This window comes from Oryctolagus cuniculus, chromosome 13 (assembly GCF_051225735.1).
Source record: "Oryctolagus cuniculus isolate XC-2025 breed Fujian yellow rabbit chromosome 13, ASM5122573v1, whole genome shotgun sequence".
Classification (NCBI taxonomy): Eukaryota; Metazoa; Chordata; class Mammalia; order Lagomorpha; family Leporidae; genus Oryctolagus; species Oryctolagus cuniculus.
In genome coordinates this window covers 41056264-41076857 of record NC_142879.1, presented here as the reverse complement: position 1 = coordinate 41076857, position 20594 = coordinate 41056264, and the positions used below count along the sequence as shown (strand labels likewise).

General features: G+C 40.4%; 1 protein-coding gene across 8 annotated transcripts in view; it reads left to right on the top strand.

Annotated features, from left to right (window-relative positions):
• Positions 1 to 983: 983 nt before the first annotated feature.
• SUV39H2 (SUV39H2 histone lysine methyltransferase) overlaps positions 984 to 20594 on the top strand; it is a 30549-nt gene continuing 10938 nt past the window's right edge. For 2 of the 8 annotated variants that reach the window (XR_016218911.1, XM_008268314.5), the window contains exons 1-2: positions 1712 to 1870; positions 4415 to 4560. Coding sequence is in view for 4 of the 8 variants with exons in the window: in XM_008268314.5 (XP_008266536.1) it covers positions 1840 to 1870; positions 4415 to 4560 (177 nt within the window). In the remaining 4 variants the exon portion in view is untranslated. Of the gene's footprint in view, positions 1388 to 1677; positions 1871 to 4414; positions 4561 to 18764; positions 18891 to 20594 lie in introns of those variants that run through there. The other 6 variants (XM_089311485.1, XM_070055431.2, XM_070055433.2 and 3 more) reach the window with 4 other exon arrangements.

Sequence of the window (20594 nt, the reverse complement as noted above, 5' to 3'; positions counted from 1 at the left end):
TGCCTTTCAAATAAATAAATATTTTTTTTTTGACAGGCAGAGTGGACAGGGAGAGAGAGAGACAGAGAGAAAGGTCTTCCTTTTGCCGTTGGTTCACCCTCCAATGGCCGCCACGGCTGGCGCGCTGCGGCCAGCGCACCGCGCTGATCCGATGGCAGGAGCCAGGTGCTTCTCCTGGTCTCCCATGGGGTGCAGGGCCCAAGCACCTGGGCCATCCTCCACTGCACTCCTGGGCCACAGCAGAGAGCTGGCCTGGAAGAGGGGCAACCAGGACAGAATCCGGCGCCCCGACCGGGACTAGAACCCGGTGTGCCGGCGCCACTAGGTGGAGGATTAGCTTAGTGAGCCGCGGCGCCGGCCAAATAAATAAATATTTTTAAAAAATTATTTGAAAGGCAGAGTTAGAGGGAATTACATCAGATTGTGCATTCCCCAAATATCAACAACGGGTCCTGGCTCTGGCCAGGATTCTGGAGTTTATCTGGGTCTCCCTTGAGGGTGCAGGGTCCAAGTACTTGGGCCATCTGCTGCTTTCCCCAGATGATTAGCAGGGAGCTATATCAGAAGTGGAGCAGCCAGGACTCAAACCAGAGCCCATATGGGATCCGGGGATGCAGATAAAGAGGCTAAACCTGCGGCTCTGCAACCCCGGTCTCTCCATGCAAAGATTTTACATTTTGTTGTCTTCCTATATAATTTTTCTTAGCTAATTTAAACTATTTTAGGAGGATTAAAAAAAACCACACTAAACACTTTCCTATGATAATAAAAGCTTCAAAAACATTTTTGGATGGCTACACGGTGTTTCATAATGGAATCAAATAATTAGCCATAGCTTTAATGGTCCGCGTTTATTTCCAGTATTTCAAATTTATACAAGATGGTTTAAACATTTGTCATTTTTAGAGCATAAATCTTTGTAAAAATCCTCGGTAGACGTCAAATAGCTACCCACCGAAGTTTTTGCCATTTGCACTTCTAAGGCTTCTGCTTTAGATTGTTCAAGCCATCACCACGGACAGGCTGCGAAGAATGCTGGGGGCAGGTGAGGGATAGAGACGTGTGGAGGCCCCTGGAGCAGCAGCTGCTGGCAGAGCAAGAGCCTGGAAGCCTGTGAAATGCAGACGCCCGGGACTCAACGCAGACCCACCAAATTCGAATCTGCACTTTAACAAGCGTCCCTAAAGCGCCGGCAGCACTGATGGCCGCACGTTGGAATCACCTGGGGAGCCCTCAGATGCCCACTGCCCGGGTCGGAACCTCTGCCCGAGGAGCAAACAATTCCTCTCCAAGAGATCCTACGTGGGGCCGATTTTGAGAGCCAGAGCGCGGGGGCGCGGATAGGAAACGAACTACGAGGAGGGCAAAGTTGGTTCGTTGGGCTCAGGTAATGAGGAACGGGAATTGGAGGAAGCGTCCCAAACAGAAACCCACGCGGCCCTTTCGGATAGTGTACCTAGCTCCTAGGTAACACGATTTCAAAGAAAGGCGTGGGAACGCCTGGAGGGCTTTCTCCTGAGCGCCGGCGCACGCGCTCCAGCAGAGGGAAGACTGCGGCTTACCTAGCTTAGGGCCGCGGTCCCCGCCCCTCCCGCCCCGCCCCTCTCCCCCTTCTCCGCCTCTCCCCTCCCGCGCGGCGGCCGGTGTGGGCCGTGGGCGCAGGCGCACTGCCGCCACGCTCGGGGTCAGCCTCCGGTGACGTCAGGACGCCTCACGGGTTCCAGCGCCGCCCCCCCCCCCGCCTGCCCCCGATTGCCGCGCGGGCCGGACAGGGGCGGGGCGTAGGGCCAGCTGAGCTATCCCGTCAGACCGCGCCAGTTTGAATGAAAGCTCCACAAGATGGCGGCGGCCGGGGCTGAGGCGCAAGGAGGTGAGGCTGGAGCGTTGCCCCCTCTTCCCTCTCCGTTCCCAGGCACGCTTCTGAGGCCTGGGAAGCGGGGCCGTCCCGCGGCCCAGCCAGGCGGCGACGTGGCGGGACTCCGCCTGCCGCCTCGCTGACACGCCGACCCCAGGATGCGCTCTGCGGGCGCCTGCCCCCTCCTCCTGGCCGCTGACCCTCCTGAGGGCCTGGCCCGCTCCTCTCGCGTTCTCCCTGCCCTCGCTGTGCGCTGGAGGTGGGCGCCCGCGCGAACCGCGGCCGCGCCGGGCTGTGTGGAGCGTCGCTTCCCGCCGCGCGCTCGGCCCGGCCCGGCCCCTCTGGGCTGCCCGCGGCTGCATCGGGCGTCGCGGTAACTTCGCTGTGGGCTCCCGGCTCGAGGGTTCGTGGGCACGGCTGCGATGACTCCTTTGTGGTCTTGTGAGCCGGCCTTGTGGTGTTCGCTTGGGCGTTTGGGAAGCGGGAGAGAGAGAACCCGCAGGTGTAAACGAGACCCTGGTATCACAACAGCGAGGGAGAGGAATTGGGGTTGAAGTGGGGTCAGAAAGGGAGCGAGTGAGGCGCAGCCGAGAGCGGACACGTAAGAAGGTCTAATTGCTCCTCAGTGAGATCTCGCAGAGACTAGGTGTGTGAAGATGCAGCCTCTGGCTGGCGCTAACTTTTCTTCCCCCTCCCCCCGGGAACTTGGCGTTATTTATATGGACCTCGAAGACTCACACTGAGCACGCGCGCGCGCGTTTGTGCGCGTGTTCGTTTGTGTGCGCGCGCTTTGAAAGCCTGGAATTTTCAAATGCATTCTGGAATTTATAGGTTCTTTCCTGCTCTGCTCTGCTCCACATAGATTATCTCCTCACTATCCCAGAACTTTTCTTCCTTTAAGAATGGCGATGGATAGCGTGAGCTACTGGAAGGTTTTGATAGTGGTGTTGAAATAGTTAATATTGTCGATGTACTTTTTCTCTGTTACTATAGGCTGTCGGATTTTTTTTTTAACCAAGTGTTTTTAGCTTTTTTATATTCTAGTTTGTTTCTTCTCCATCGGTGGTGGTGTTTTAGATCCTCAACTAGATAAGAATGGTTCGGAACAGCCCACCACACATACCTTAGGTAGATAGATATCCAGGAGGCACCTCCTTGGCACCGGATCAGCTAATGAGGTTCACTTTGCACAGAACAACCTCAAGGTTTTTGGATGGAAGGAACTTAAAGGAATTAGTATTTTTCTACCCTCTACCACCACTCCCGGTCAACTTTTTCCCCAGCCTCAGTTTTCTGGGAGAAGTACGTTTTCCTTCCTTGATTTAGAACTAGGAGTCCTTGGCAGGGGGGCAGTGGTGGAAATTGTGCTTAAGGGTTTCTGACATTGAAGACCCTGTGTGAGTTGGGGGTGAGGGGATGAGGAAAGAATGTAGTAAAGTTAAAGCAGCTGTACTCTCACTTCCTGCAAATTTCCTCAAAACACAAAAGGTTATGGCCACTACCTTGGAGAGCTACCACATATGGCTTGAGTTTACTGATTCTATTTGGCAACCCAGTTTTTTTCAGTGAATCTGATCCCAGAAAGATTGCAAACCATGTAAGCTAGAGCAGACGATTCTTGATCCATCTAGTGCTTACAATGACACTAGCCATAAAAGCAAGTTTATTACATTTTTCTAAACATCACTTTGTGTTGATTTGTATTGTAAATTCAGCACGACAGCCTGACTACAGGAATTTGGAAGTAAAATCTTATGCAACATAAATAGTTTCCTGGCTTCTCTAAGGTAGATTAAATCCAATTTTCTTCAAATTGGGTATGTGGATTCTGTAAATTGAACACTGTATAACTCCTGGCTTTAAAAACAATACAGGAAATTAGTATTACCAAAAAAGTCAATATACACTGAATTTTTAGAATTATAGCACTTGGGTTGATAATACATTACAGCGTGGGCAAAATATTAAGTGGAGTTAAATTTCATGCAGGATTTCAAAGTGGAAAAATTAGGGCAAATAATGCCTTTGTAATTTAGAACTATGTTTTAACTAGGTCTCTGTTCTAATTATCCAGTTAAAAGAAATGAAAAAAGTTACTTTTTAAGAAATTAAAGATTGTGTTTTAAAATATATTATAGATGTACTTCTAAACAATAAGAATGCCCTGGAGATCTACATTGTATGACAATAATTGTATTCTATGTAGAATAAAATGGAAAAGTAAAAAACATCACCTCTGTTGACCTTGGCATCTGTATGTTATCTTAAGAAAAAGTTATAGGCATGGGATGTTTTGTTCAAGTGACTTAGTAGAAATTAATGTCAATTGAACATAGCAGGATAAAAATTCATGAGAAAAGTCCAAGACCAATTATCAAAAATAGTTCTTTAATACTTCATCTTGAAGACACATCATTGTTTTCTTGTCATATGAATTTTTAGTTGTGTAAAATTTCCAGTTGAAGGGTGGGGATATAGAAGTTTTAAGATTATCTTTTTTTTTTTTGTTCTAATTGAATAGCTGTTTCATTAGTAAAGAATTCTATTTTCTTATTGTAGCTTGGTGTGTGCCTTGCCTAGTTTCACTTGATACTCTTCAGGAATTATGTAGAAAAGAAAAACTCACATGTAAATCGATTGGAATCACCAAAAGGAATCTAAACAATTATGAGGTGGAATACTTGTGTGACTACAAGGTAGAAAAGGTAAGGCAAATATCTAGCCCCTTAAAGAGAGCTAATTGGACTTCATAATTTCTATAACATAAAAGAACTTTAAAAGTAAACAAAGTTCTTCTTAATGTTTAAAATTCTAAGCCTTGATACATTTATATGTTCTATCATCTATATTGCCAAATAATGTTTAGAAGATTTTGAAGCATAAAATGTTCTTGCATTAGAATATGTTAAGGTGCTTATATCATTCTGCATCCAACTCTTGATTATCTCTATGTGGATTATCAGAGTAAATGTTTGATCTCAGATTGGCTTTTTTTTTTAATAGAGTAACAATGATAACAGTTCAGTATACTTTATTTTTTTAATTAATTTATTTGAAAGGCAGAGCTGCAGAGAGGGAGAGAGAGAGACTTCTATCCACTGGTTCACTCCCCAAATGGCTTCAACGGCCAGAGCTGTGCCCATCCAAAGCCAGGAGACGGGCTTCTTCCGGGTTTCCCACGTGGGTGCAGGGGCCCCAGGACTTGGGCCATCTTCTACTGCTTTCCCAGGCTATAGCAGAGAGCTGGATTGGAAGTGGAGCAGCTGGGACCCAAAATGATGCCCATATAGGATGCAGGTACTGCAGGCGGTGGCTTTACCCACTATGCCATAGTGGCAGTTCTTCAGATTGGCTTCTCTTGTCATTTATTTTGTTCTTGGATCATATTTCCCCACTATTACCTGAAATGAACCTAGAATTTCAAACCAATTTTTATATTCATCTCCTCAAGAAGCATTGTTTGTATTTCCTGCCCTCGTGTCAAACTCCAGATATTAGTGAGATTCCATGGTAAAATAGAATGGCTTGAATTTCAAAGTCGTTTCTAATCTTCATTTAGTTCAGTATGATTATTAACTCACTTAATTTCTCTGGGCTTCTCTTTATTCTTAAAAATGGCAAGGTTTTTCTTTTAAGTTTTTTTTTTAATCTAAGAGTTATATTTTTGAGTAATTTATCTATCTGTAACTTTCCTCCCTGTTCTAAAAAGTCCGATTTGGTCGTTAATCTTTCAGTTGTCAGATAAATGAATCAGGAATCTTGTTTAATCCTTTGTTTTCCTTCATCTTCTATATAAATTAGTCACTAAATCCAACTCTTCTTTGAAATGTTCATCTTTCTTTGGTATCATTGTCTTCCTCACCTAGTAGGACCTTATGATCAAACATTTTACCTATATTCTCATATCCTTCACCCTGTGAAACTGCCCATTCATCTCCCATCTCAATATGTAAACTCTGAACTAATCAATCTAGTTGAAAATGTCATACAGTCTTACATATTGGCTCCATTAAAATTTAATTCTGTTCTCATACTTCTCAATTCTGCTTGACAAGCTGTTTGTGTGTGTGTGTGTGTGTGTTTAAATCTATGCTGTCTTTTTCCATTCTCTTCAGTAGTTTTCCCGGAGTTATTACTTTCTGGACTTTATTCTCAATTTCTCATACACAGGTAAAGATCTCTTCTCCCTCAGCTAAAGATCTGCTCTTCTCCCTTAGTGAAAAACAGAATTGAAGCTTCAGGTTTGTTTGTGTGTGTGTGTTTTTTTTTTTTTTTTTTTTTTGACAGGCAGAGTGGATAGTGAGAGAGCCGTTGGTTCACCCTCCAATGGCCGCCACGGCTGGCGCGCTGCAGCCAGCGCACCGCGCTGATCCGATGGCAGGAGCCAGGTGCTTCTCCTGGTCTCCCATGCGGGTGCAGGGCCCAAGCACTTGGGCCATCCTCCACTGCACTCCTGGGCCACAGCAGAGAGCTGGCCTGAAAGAGGGGCAACCGGGACTAGAACCTGTTGTGCCAGCGCCACAAGGCGGAGAATTAGCCTACTGAGCCACGGTGCCGGCCGAAGCTTCAGGTTTAAACTTAACCTTGCCTTCACTACCAGTTATTTGTATCTTCACTTTTTCAGAGGTGTCATGATTCTTCTTCCTGTCCATCCCCTTTAGGAATTTTCTTAATCCTTCGTGTCTTTTTCATGTCAGGCTCCCTTTTTTTGCTGATTATTCCCACTGATAAACATTTTCAGATCTTGCCAGCTTTCAAAAAATCTTCTCTTGACCTTGTCTCCTAACTCATGCAAGTATTTCCTGTCTTTTCCTTCACTTCCAATTAACTTTTTAATGGTTTTATTGAGATACAATTCACAGGCCATGATATAGTTCACTTATTTTAAAATGTACATTTCAAATTTTTAATATACTCATAGTCAACTTTAGAACATTTCTCAATACCCCCAAAAAGAAGCCCCAAACTCCTTGACTATCACTGTGAATCTTAATCACCCTTCCTTGGAACCTCAGTCTTAGGCAACCACTAAATGTGTTTTCTGTTTCCGTATTTGCCTGTTGGGACACTGCATATAAAAAGAGTCTGACAAAATGTGGTTCTTTGTGATTGGCTTCTTTTATTTACAAAATGTTTTCAAGGTTCATCCATGTAGCATATATCAATACTTCATTTCCTTTTTGTTGTCAAATAATATTCCATTATATGGATGTATCACATTTTGCTTATCCATTTGTCACATGATAGACATTGAGTTGTTTCTGTTTTGGAATTATTATATATAATGCTGTTATGAACATTTTATATACAAGTTTCTCTGGGGACATTTTTTCATTTCCTCTTGGTTAGTATAGAGGAGTGGAATTGCAGACTTATACGATATCTCTTTAACCATTTGAAGAACTGCTAGACTATTTTCCAAAATGCTGTGATATTTTTATTTTCCTACCAGCAGTATATAGGAGTTTCAATTTCTCCATAGCTTGTCCAGTACTTACTGTTGTTTTGATTGTAGTCATTTCTAGTGGTTATGAAGTGATCTCATTTTGGTTTTGATTTGCATTTCTCTGATGGCTAATGATGCTGAGCCTCTTTTTGTGTTTCTTGACCCTTCATCTGTCGTCTTTGGAGAACTGTCTATATGGGTCCTTTGAGCCTGGATTGTTTGTCCTTTTGTTATGGTGTATAATCATTCTAGATATAGATCCCTTATTAAATACAATTTGCAAAAGTTTTTTCCATTCTGTGGGTTATCTTTTCACTTCCCGCTAACTTAACTCACACTTTTCTGGTTTATACCTCTATCAGTAGCCTTCCAGTTGTCAAATTTAAAGACCTCAAATCTTAATCTGCTACTTGCCGCATTTAACCATGTTGACTACTGTTTCTATTTGAAACTCTTGCTTTATGGAGACTGCATAGATTCAAATTTTGGCGGTTTAATTTATTATGTGACCTTTAGCAACTTGCTTACTGTATGTGTCATTCCATTACTTTGTCTATGAAATGAAGATAGTTAAACACTCATCTCATAGGGCATTATTAACATTAAAAGAATTAATACAGGTAGAATGCTTAGAGGTTGACATGTGATAATTATGCTCTTATCAGTGTTTACTCGTTGTTAATTCTGCCCTTACTGCTTTTCTCTACCTGTTTTTCTTACTGGCCTTTAGGAATCTCCTTCATTGTTGCTCATCCTTCCTCTGATATGTAAATAATCTCCAAGACTCTGTCTTTAGCCTTCTTTTCACCTTGAAGTTACTCTGTAGGTGACCTCTTTCCAAGTGGTTTCTAATTATATCTGTTTGGCTCAAGATTCCCTAAATCTTTCTGAGGCCCCCTTTCTGGGTTTCATTTCAGACTGATACTCTGTTGACTACCCAAGTTCAACACATTCAAAACTGTACCTGTTTTCCTCCCTCATATCTACATCCTGTGCCAGTCTTCCATATTCTTGTGAATGAAATCTGAGTTATTTCTTCTCAGTATTTCATGTATCTTTAATTCTTGTTTCCTTCTTCTTAGCCTCTGAATTCAGTAAGTGATCAGATGTATTACCTCTATATCTTTGTCTTTTCCTAATCATTCCTGTTACTCTTTTACAGAGAGAATTTAGGGTATCTAAGGGTCTGTGTTTACACTGAGGAAGCTATCAAGATTCTTATAGAATTTTGAGTATTGTAGCTCAGTTTCAGATGGTTTTTGCTATTGGTTTTCTTGTTATTCCATCTTATTGTTTGCTTTGGAATAAGCAACCTTACTTTGTTCATTTATGTATTCAGCATCCTACTTATATCCCCATTTCTTCTTTTACTTGGCACAAATGTTTAATTTCTAAGCCCATATTCAACATATTTCTACCTTTTTCCATCTCTTTTTCTTTTACATATTCAGGGTAAATAAAAAATCTTCTGGCCCTGTCCTTTTCTTGTGTGACTCCCTGCAATTAGCTTATAAAAATCATGGTCTTCTTCTGTATATAAAGATAATTAAAAATGAATCTTAAGAATGGGATGGGAGAGGGAGTAGGAGATGGGATGGTTTGCGGATGGGAGGGTGGATATGGGGGGAAAACCACTATAATCCAAAAGTTGTACTTTTGAAATTTATTTAAAAAAAGTTTTCCAAAAATAAAAATAAAATTCACTTTTGAAAAAAAAAATGGTCTTGATACCATATTCCACAGTAAAGCATTACATTTGTTTCTTCAGCCCAGCCCTGATTGTACTGGAGTCTTGCTTTAGCTTTCTATTGAATAGTTTCCTGTTATCTGCCAGTCTGATGTGAGACACTGGCATGGGAACAAGGTTCTTTATCCTCTGGCCATCAGCTACTTCTCCAGTTTCATCTCTTATCTCAAGTCCTGTTTTTTATCCATATGGAAACGTTTGTAGACTTTTTAATTTACCTAAGACTTACAGAGCCTTATGGAACACCTGCTATGTTCTGAGCACTGTTTTAAGCATAAGAACATAGCTTAAAAAAAACAGACATACCATATGTTCTAATTCCTTGATCACATTGTGCGTCTTTGTGCTCTGTTGCTTTTCTCATCCACTTTCCACTTTGTAATACTATTGCTTCCCTTGTCTGTGTGGTAAAATCCTATTTAGTCTGCAAGATCCAGCACAGATATTACCACCTACTATAGAGATACCTTCTTTCCTCACTTCCAGCAAAATTAGTTCCTTTATGTTTAGGACTTACAAAGCACTGTTCTTGTCATTATTCTAGAACTTGTTACATTTTGTAGTTCTGTGTCACCTTCCCTGTTACATCATCAGCTATTTGAGGGCCAAGACTATGTCTTACCATGGTCCCAAATCTAGAATGAGTAGTTAGTGGTTAGTTGAATTGTCTTTTGTGTGAGTCACTTCTCCCTATAATCATTAGTAGATAAGCTTCATTCTTAGATTATAGCAATGGTTTACTGACTAGTATCTCTGTTTCTTCTAACCATAGACTTATTCAACAAATATTTGAGTGTCTTATATGTGTCAGGTACTACATTAGGCACTGGGAATATAGAGATTAAGAAGAAATAGGGAAATAGGAGCAGGCTCTGTGGTGCAGCAGGTTAAGTTACCACTTAGGATGGCTGCATCCCATATCAGAATGCCTGGTTTGAGTTCTGACTACTTCATGCTTCCAATCCAACTTCCTGCTAAAGCCCTTGGAAGACGGCAGATGATGACACAAGTAATTGGGTTCCTGGCACTCATGTGGGAGACCCAGATGGAGTTCTTGGCTTCAGCCTGGCCTAGCTCTGGCTGTTGGGGCCTTTGAGGAGTAAACCAGCAGATGGAAGATATCTTTGTCACTCTGCCTATCGAATCTTGAAACAAAAACAAAGAAATCCCTCATTTTTAAGAATTTATAGCCTAGTGAGAAAAGACTGACAATAAATAGTCCTTTACAACATAGAGTATGTGCTGTGACAAACATCATTACACAATATATGTAGGAGGTACATCCAGGGCATTTCGCAGAAAGCTTCCTAGATGGGGTAATGTCCAATTGGGGCCTGAAAAAATTTTTTCTTATAAATCATATGACTTCTATCTAGAGAATGGGTTGGTTGAAGATAGAAGGGGCGAAAAATGAGATGAGTGAAACATCTTTCAGATCATAATGCAGTGGAGAATCAGTTGGAAGGGTTTAAGAAAGAGTGACAAATTAGGTTTGTAATTCAAGAGAAGTTTGCTGTGAGGAAAGTGGATTGACAGGGAGAGGCAATGATATGTGTATAGTTACATGTTCTGAAAGGCTGTTGTAATAACCTAGGCAAAATGCAATGGTGCTTAAACTAAAGTATTAACAATAGTGATGAAGAGTAGATGGATTTTTAATTATTCAGGATGTAAAATTTACAAATCAGGTTTGTGCTGAGGGGATTACATGGGGCTGGGCATCAGGGGTGTCTGATAGCTGAGAGAGCCACATCTAGGAAAACAAAGATTTCTGACTTGGGCTGTGATATAGGTAATATTACTCTTCACCAAGATCCAGGAATGTGAAGAGGGGTGACTAGATTGGATTTGGGAAATACAGTTGAGTACATTTTAAGTAGTAGGTTGGTAATGTGGCTCCAAATCCAGAGTGCAATCGAATTACAAATAAAGATTATTGAAATAATTGTCAAAAAGATAGTGACTGATTGAATTAGGTATTTATTGGCTATCTGCTATGCCCTGTGCTAGTAGCCAAGAATCTCAGCAGTGAAGGACATGGAGGTATGACCCCTGATATCAAAGAGTTTTTATTTTAGTTGAATTATGAATATCTTAAATACATTTATACAAAGTACTTAATTATAATTGAGATTAGTTCAAATGTAACAGATAGATCTGATTTACCTTGAAGAGACTGGGAAGTTATCCCTGAGGAACTGATGTTTAAACTTAATCCTCGGGGCCGGCGCTGTGGCAGCGGGTTAACGCCCTGGCACAGCAGGTTAACACCCTGGCCTGAAGTGCCGGTGTCCCATATGGGTGCCGGTTCGAGACCCAGCTGCTCCACTTCCGATCCAGGTCTCTGCTATGGCCTGGGAAAGCAGAAGATGGCCCAAGTCCGTGGGCCCCTGCACCCGTGTGAGAGACCTGGAAGAAGCTCCTGGCTCCTGGCTTCGGATAGGTGCAGCCCTGGCCGTTGCGGCCAGTTGGGGAGTGAACCAGCGGATGGAAGACCTCTCTCTTTCTCTCTGCATCTCTCTCTCTCTGTCTATATCTCTCTCTGCCGCTACTCTCTCTGTGTAACTGACTTTCAAATAAAATAAATCTTTTAAAAAAATAAACTTAATCCTCAAAAATGAAAAGCTAAGTGGGAATAGATCTTGAGACAGGAGACAGTCTGACTTCAACGAATAGAAGATGTGCATGTAACATAATCAGAGGGAATGAGATGAAGCTGGAAGGGTAAGACAGATCAAGAAAAGGATTTTGGATTTAACCTAAGGGCAATAGGAAATCATTTAATAGTTTTAAATAGGGGAGTGGCATGGTGAGATATATATTGACAACATTAGTCTGGCTTTTGTGCCATGAATGGATGGATGGTTACAAAAGGCTATGCAGTAGTCCAAGCAGAGCAAGTATGAGAAGGATTGAGTTTGAGCCCTGAGATACCCATAGAAAACTGTCAGAGACTAAAATCAGCAAGAAAGATAAAAAGAAAACTGAAATTGTAAATCTTGGAAATTTGAGCAAGAGATAAATAGTGGGTCAAAGAACTGTATAGAAACCATTGTATTTAGCAGTGGAAGGACCACTTAGACCAGCTTCTGTAGCATAGACAGAAGAGCTAAGAGGATGAGTTAAAGAATAAGGGGTAAGAGCTGGCGCCGCGGCCCACTAGGCTAATCCTCTGCCTGCAGTCCCAGTACCCTGGGTTCTAGTCCCGGTTGCTCTTCTTCCAGTCCAGCTCTCTGCTGTGGGAGTGCAGTGGAGGATGGCCCAAGTGCCTGGGCCCTGTACCCGCATGGGAGACCAGGAGGAAGCACCTGGCTCCTGGCTTCAGATCGGCACAGCGGGCCGGCTGTAGCGGCCATTTGGGGGGTGAGTCAACGGAGGGAAGACCTTTCTCTGTCTCTCTCTCTCTCACTGTCTATCTGTCCCCCCCCCCAAAAAAAAAAAAAAAAAAAAAAAAGAAAGAAAGTAGGAATCTAGTAGTAGGGACAGTTCTTCCATGAATGCTAGCTTTGATGAAAAGGAAGTAGAGGATTATATAGAGGAAAAGGGTGTTTATGATTTTAAAATTGTATTTAAAAAATTGAGGTAATATATGCATATGATTTAAAATATTGAATGTTATAAAAGGCCATATACTGAGATTTTCTACCCTGTAACCTAGTTGCAGGCTCTCTTTCTTAGTAATTTAATGTCTTGCAGTATTTCATTGCATTTACATCTCTAAGATTTATTTTGCTTTTAAAAAAATGTGGGAAGTTTAAAAGCTGTGAGAAGTGTATTTTTGGCCGGGGGGAACTGAAGAGACTAAAGGAATAATTTATGGGAAAAGGTACATCTATTGTATATATATTCACCTTCTCTATAGTTAACATGTCTATGAAAGGCTGTACATTAGGAACAAAGGTCACATACTACGGAAAATAATGTAGAAATACTAAGATTGGGACCTTGTAGGATGAGTGAAATAGCCAGCTTCGGAAATGGAAAGAAAGTGCTGTCCCATGCTTCTGGGGAACAAAAGGGTGTTACTATTATGAGTTCATGTCAGGTATCTAGTTGAATTTAAATGAAGATAGTTTTAGTGCTATGTGTGTGTTTTTTTTTTTTTTTTTTTTTTTTTTTTTTTTTTTTAAGATTTTAAAAATTCATTTGAAAGGCCGGCGCCGCGGCTCAATAGGATAATCATCCACCTAGCGGTGCCGGCACACCGGGTTCTAGTCCCGGTCGGGGCGCCGGATTCTGTCCCGGTTGCCCCTCTTCCAGGCCAGCTTTCTGCTGTGGCCAGGGAGTGCAGTGGAGGATGATGGCCCAAGTGCTTGGGCCCTGCACCCCATGGGAGACCAGGAGAAGCACCTGGCTCCTGCCATCGGATCAGCGCAGTGCGCCAGCCGCAGCGCACCAGCCGTGGCGGCCATTGGAGGGTGAACCAACGGCAAAAGGAAGACCTTTCTCTCTGTCTCTCTCTCTCACTATCCACTCTGCCTGTCAAAAAATAAAAATAAAAAGATTTTTAAAATTCATTTGAAAAGCAGAGTTGCAGAGATAGAGGGGTCTTCTACCTGCTGGTTCACTCCCCAAATCCCCACAATGGCCAGAGCTGTGCCAATCTGAAGCCATGAGCCTGGAGCTTCTTCTGGGGCGCCCACGTGAGTGCAGGTGCTTGGGCCATCTTCCACTGCTTTCTCAGGCCATAGCAGAGAGCTGGATCAGAAGTGGAGCAGCTGGGACTCTAACCAGTGCCCACATGGGATGCTGATGATATGAAATGCTGACGCTGCAGGTGGCGGCTTTATCTGCTACTCCACAGCGCCAGCCCCGCTGTGTGATTTTTTTTTTTTGTAGTATTCTTGCTACATTACCCCTTCATACAAAACAGTCTGACAAAACTATCATACTTAACATACTGAGCTCAACAATAAAGAACAGGGGCCCCTTTAACATTGTAAAGTTAAGTGAAGTAATGTTTCCATGTAGCTTTGAATTCTTAAATATGAGGGTGCTTTAAAAAGTGAATGAGAGAATATAATTAAAAGATTTGTATGCAAAAAACAAACCCCTTTATAGTTTTTCATGATATACATTATCAGTGAACTTTCTGAAGGTCTTTCCCATACAGCTACTTCTGTGTTTCTAGAATTTCCACCATAGTGCATGGCATAACCAATGGAATAGTCACCATATAACAATAGGTTAATATTCTTAAAAGACTGCTTGTACTTTGGCTTTTACAAACTAGAATAGAATTTTAGATATCAAGATAACAGAGTTCCAAAAAGGGAGATTCCCAGAGTCATTGGCTCATTTTTTTCTTTCACCCTGTGTAGGGTCTGTAAACTGTATTTTACAATTCCTAATCTGTCAGTTACTAGCATGAAAATTCGTGACTTTTTTTTTAACTATAATCTCATGTTCCCATGGAACCATTGTTTTCATAATGAGAGGCTGTTCTACCACTAATACTGAATATGATGATTATTTCAACATTAACAGAACAACTAGCTATTGGAAGGATAGAAAACTGCTTTTTGTTCCCTGTCTGTCCATCCATCCATCCATCCATCCATGCTCCTCAAAGTCACAGAGCTCCTTGTTGCTTAACTCCCAAATGGTTGGGCCTGAGCCGTAGCCAGGAGCTGGAAACTCAGTCCAGCTCTCCCAAGAGGCTGGTAAGACACATTACTTGAGCTATAATACTCTACTTCCCAGAGTTGGCATTAGCAGGAAGCTGGAATCAGGAACTGGAGCTGGTTTTCAAACAGGCTGGTTTTGGGATGTAGGCATCTTTAACTGGCATCTTAACCACTAGGCTAAACACCCACTATAAATGTATTTTTTAAAAGATTTTTTATTTATTTATTTGACAGGTAGAGTTACAGACAGAGACAGAAAGGTCTTCCTTCTATTGGTTCACTCCCCAAATGGCTGCTACGGCCGGCGCTATGCCAATCCAAAGCCAGGAGCTGGGTGTTTCTTCCTGGTCTCCCATGCGGGTGCAGGCGCCCAAGCACTTGGGCCATCCTCCACTGCCCTCCCGGGCCACAGCAGAGAGCTCTACTGGAAGAGGAGCAACCAGGACTAGAACCTGGCGCCCATATGGGATGCTGGTGCTGCAGATGGAGGATTAACCTAGTGTGTCATGGTGCTGGCCCCTATAAATATAATTTTTAAGTTTCGATGTTAGCTATGACAGATAGCAGGTAGTAACAGATATTGAGGAAATTGCTGTAGCAGCTTGTTATTTCTTTTAGGAATTCATAGTTACTGTTCTGGTTTTTATATTGAATACATGTTGATAGTCATACTGTTACATGTAGGATCTTCAGAAGGTTCATGAAAAATGCTTATTACAAACAATACATGAATTTCAGAATTTTTGTACCTTAATAAACTTAGCTTTTAATCCATTTTTTCCAAGAATTTTTGAATTCCCTTTGTATGTTCTGAAACATTGGCAAAGCTTAGGATATAGTAGACAGTGCTCATTTGGGTGCTTTAAAATAAAACTCCATCCCTTCTCACAAAAGGCTTATAGTTTAAATTAGAAATAGGAATAAGAAGGTTGGCAATAAGCAGTTCTCGGGCAAAAGAGGCAGGAGGCACCTCAAAGAAGAGGTAATTGAGCTGCTTTTAAAGATGAGTACATTTCTCTCCACACATAAAAAGATGAGAGTGAAATAGTGTTCATTATACAAATGGGAGAGACCATTCTAATTAGGGAGAACACTGTGAATAAAGCAACACAAAAGTATGAAAAGGCCTGGCATATTGTAATGTAGCAGCAGATCAGTATGGCTAGAGAGTGGCATGTGAGTGAATGGGGCAGTGATGGTAGATTGAGCCAGTAAGGCAACAGGGACCAGTTTAAGAATGGCTTTCTGTGTTAGAATAGGAAGTTTGAACTTTATTCTATAGGTAGTTGGGAAACCATTAGCAGTTTTTATACAAATCAATAAAATAATTTTCTATGTTTTTTTCTGGGCTTGTAAGAAAATGCTGTACTTTAGTACAGGACAGACTAGAGTATTATTAGTCTGAAGGCAGGGAAACCAGATGAGAGGTTAATGTAATAATCTAGACAAGAATTGAGGGCCTGAAGTAACTAATGCTATAGTGAAACAGATAGACAGGAAGAAGTTCATCTCCAAAGAAACTAGGTGTTGGATTGAGGAGGAGGAGTTGAGATTTACCTGGTTTGTGACTTCTGAGGTTTCGTAGATGGGTAGCATTCACCATGATAAAAAGTATACAGAAAGAACCCATTTAAGAAGAACAGAAATGTAGATAGATTGCTTTAAAAACCTACTGTCTGAACATTCATGAGGCTATTTAGATATATGGAGTTGCAGATAAAGTTTTGGAGTTGGGAGTATATAATTTATAAAAAAAAAAACTGGAGTGAAGTTACCTAGAGAGAACATTTAGAGCTGAATTTTTAACTTGGAATCCAAATATCCTGAAATTACGCAAAATGTTATATATGTGACTTTTGTTATGGGTAGATCTATAGTTTTCATCAGATTCTCAAAAGGGATAAACACTTGCTGCAGTAAATAGGGGCCAGGTATTTGCATTCTTTAAGTGAAGGGCAGGTAAAGCAATCTCAGTAAAAATAGTAGAAAGGGAACAAGCATGGAGACAAAATCATCATACAGACGCCTAAGAGACTGCAAGGCAGTAATAGGGTAGCAGGTACTCAATCCACCACGGATGGGCAGCTGCTTCTCTAGAGAGGTCAGATGAGATGAAGTCTGAAAAGTTCATTGATTTGGCAATTAGATTAGTAAAAGTGTTCCTGATTAACAAGTTAGAGTTATGTGTTTGTGTTCCATGAAGCTCACATCAGAAACAAAGAACCATTGGCCTGTAATAAAATTCAAATAGTACAGCCAAGTGTTCAAGGTTGTCTAGAATTTGCTCTTGCCTTACCATTAATTTTATCTCACTTCAACATTCTCAACTTTAAGCTAGACAAATCCACCTCTTTACTGTTTTTGCATACTTCATATAAATCTTAGCTCTAAGCTTTTGCTCCTATTTTTCATCCTGTCTACATGTTCTCTACCCTACAAGTTCTGTCAGTCTTTTAGTATTGTTTGTTCTACTTTATCTGTTCCCCTTTCTATCTAACCTGTAAAGATTTCTTTCTTTATATTCTAGTTGTATTCATTGTCCTTTTTTTTGGCATTTAAAATCACATTTTTTGCAAATTATTGCCTTCTATTCAGTAACATTTTTTTAGAGGCTAGTGAAATCTTTTTATATTAGCATTTCATCATACTGCCCAGTAACCAAACTTCCGTATAGTTGTTATAGATAATAAAATGTTTGAGTGAATAACTTAAGCGAAACATAGTTTGGGTAAAATTCTTTGGATACATTCCAGATTACATAAGAGTGATTAATGGGTCATTTTTACTGCTTTTTTCCATTTCTTTTGGTAATCAAGAGTTGATTATATATCACAATAAGATAACTGGTATAATACATAATCTTAAGAACTTTTTGGTTTTTATTTGAAGTTTTAGGTTATTGTTTCTTTAAAGTGATTTTTCTGTGTGGAAAATGTCCTTTTTGAATTTTAAAGTATGCTTATAAAATAAGACAAATCTACAAAGTAGAAATAATACAATTGCTACACTATTTTGCCAAAAGCATTCATATTTTCATTTACTGTCCACAAATTACATAGGCATGAATTTGATTAACACACAGAACTTGGTTAAAATGAAAGTGACTCATCCATGATTAAATAATAAAGTACAATGGCAAATGCTCTTAGTTTTTGTCAGAAGATAACTTAATCATATGACTTATGGCCAATTTATATTATACAGAACTATGGTAGGAAAGACTATAACAGGAGAAAAAAAAAAAAAAAAACAGACCAGGATTTCATTGCTTTAGTTTACCATCAGAAAAATTAAAAACTTAGAATTAAGGGGAATAGATACATCCATTACTTCCAACTGGATCTCATAAGGGTTTTAGCACATACCTGACATCAGCAATCCCAAAATGTACTGATTACTTGACAGCAGACAGAAGTCTTTAGACTTTAGTAAATTCAGTTTGACAAATACTTAAATACATGTCTATGCTTTTTTCTTTTTTTAATTGTTACTTTAATATTAATAAATTCCTCAACAGATTCATTGTATTTATGCTTTTTTGATTGTAAGCTATACCATATATTTTCCATGGGAATAATTTTTGTGCATATCCTGACACCATAATTTTATCATAGGTTTGAAAATTTTTAATTGTGATTGAAACATAAAAAATATTAGTGGCTGGTGCTGCGGCTTAACGGGTAAGGCCACCCGCAGTGCCATTATTCCATACAGGTGCCGGTTTGAGTCCTGGCTGCTCCACTTCTGATCCAGCTCTCTGCTGTGGTTGGGAAAGCAGTGGAAGATGGCCCAAGACTTTGGGCTCCTGCATCCCTGTGGGAGACCCAGAAGAAGCTCCTGGCTCCTGGCTTCGGATGGGCACAGCTTCAGCTGTTGTGGTCATCTGGGGAGTGAACCAGCGGATGGAAGGCCCTTCCCTCCCTCCTTCCCTCTGTCTGTCTCTCTCTTTCTGCCTCTCTGTAACTCTGCCTTTCAAATAAATAAATAAATCTTTAAAAAATTATATATATGTATATAAGACCAGTTTTCAAAATAAGCAAAGTTTGCCTTTTTTTTTAGCTACTTTATTTATTTATTTATTTTTGAAAGGTGGAATGACAGAGAAAGAAGGGAGAGACAATCTATCTTCTGGTTCACTCCCCAAGTGACTGTAACAGCCAGGCCTGGGCCAGGTGGAAGATGGGCGTTAGGGAGACATTCTGGTTTCCCACAAAGGTGAGAGGGGCCAAAATATTTGGCCTGTCTTCCATTGTTTTCCCAGGCACATTAGCAGGAAACTGGATGAGAAGAAGCATCCAGGACTCAAACTGGTTATCCGATATAGGATGCCAGCATTACAAGCAGCAGCTTAACCCACTGTGCCACAAAGCTGGCTCTACAAAGGTCTTTCAGTAAGAATTATTGCTTGTTGAGTAGAATATAATCAAATATTAAGATGATACAGTGGGGATAAAATAAGCTGACTTGTGATGGGTAAATTGCCCCTGCACAGCTGCCTCACAGTGTTCCCCAGCCTAATGTGTACTAAATACCACATATGTGGCCTAGACCTTCCAGGTCATTTGTCATTAATACATTATGAATATTGAAACAAGTATCAGGGGCATCCTTACTTCATAGTAAAAACTATTAAAAATTTTCAGGGAAACGTCAATGTATACCAATTGGTTTTTCTGATGCTTATGAATTAAAATGATACTTTAAAATTGTCAAATGCCATTTAACCATTTCCATATTTCATAAATTTTATGATTTCATTTTAGAGTATGTCAGCGTTATTTCAGAGACAAAAAGACTTCAGAAGTCATTCATTTTATATGCTTAAGTGCCTTTTTTTTTTAAGGGGAAATCTAATGAACATGGCATTGCCAGACTTTAAGGGAAGAAAACATAGGTTACTGTGGTGGAAAGGCAGGTTTACAAATACTATGGTAGTACCTGGGGGATAAATGAAAATATTTGATCTTTGGTGGATTGAGTTCCTGCTACCCTATCCAATAATGGATGAGTGTAAATATGATCAGCATTCTCTGGAATGGCACTGTCCAACAGAAATACAACAGGAGCTATAAATGGCGTTTAAAGTTCTCTAGTGACTTTATTAAACAAAGTAAAAAGGAACAAGTGAAATTGCTTTCCATAATACATTTAATGCAATATATCCAAAATATTATTTGAACATGTAATCAGTACTTTTAAAAAGTTACGTATTTTATGTTTTTTTTAATACAAAGTCTTTGAAATTCAATGTGTGTTATACTTCGAACACAATTCAGACTAGCCACGTTTCAAATTCTCATTGACTGCATGTGAGTAGTAAGGACTGTTTTGGACAATCATCTCTAGCAAATTTAAGAGATTTGTGTCAGTGACATTCAGAAATAGTAGTTCCCTCATTTCTAAATCATAATGTTAAGTTATGAGCTTTAAAGAATGCCTGCATCTATGCTGGCCACATGAGCCACTAACCTAGGTCAAAAATAGCTTAGGAGGCCCATCTATTTCCATGATCAAATAAATATTTACTAGTTTAACTTCTGTTTAGTAAAATATTCATAAGTTTCAGTGCCTTTTTCTTTCTCCAGGTAAGACTTTTTACCCTATTGTCAAATATATTATGTCACCTCTAAATTATGTGTTTTATATAATATTTTTAAATGATTTTATCTATATGATCTGTACTTAATCTGATAGAAATTTGACTGTAAACTAAGAAAAATAATGAATACCTTACTCTGTTTTTGTAGTATGCTATAGTTTATTTCAAGATACTAAACCAAAAAATAGCACAACTCCTTTCTTGGGGGAGAAAACAACTATATTCGCTATGTCCAGTGTTGGCCTGATTGACTAATATTTGTTAACAAAAAAGTGTTTAGGTATAGCCTACCTAATACAGCTTTCTTTGTACACATTAAA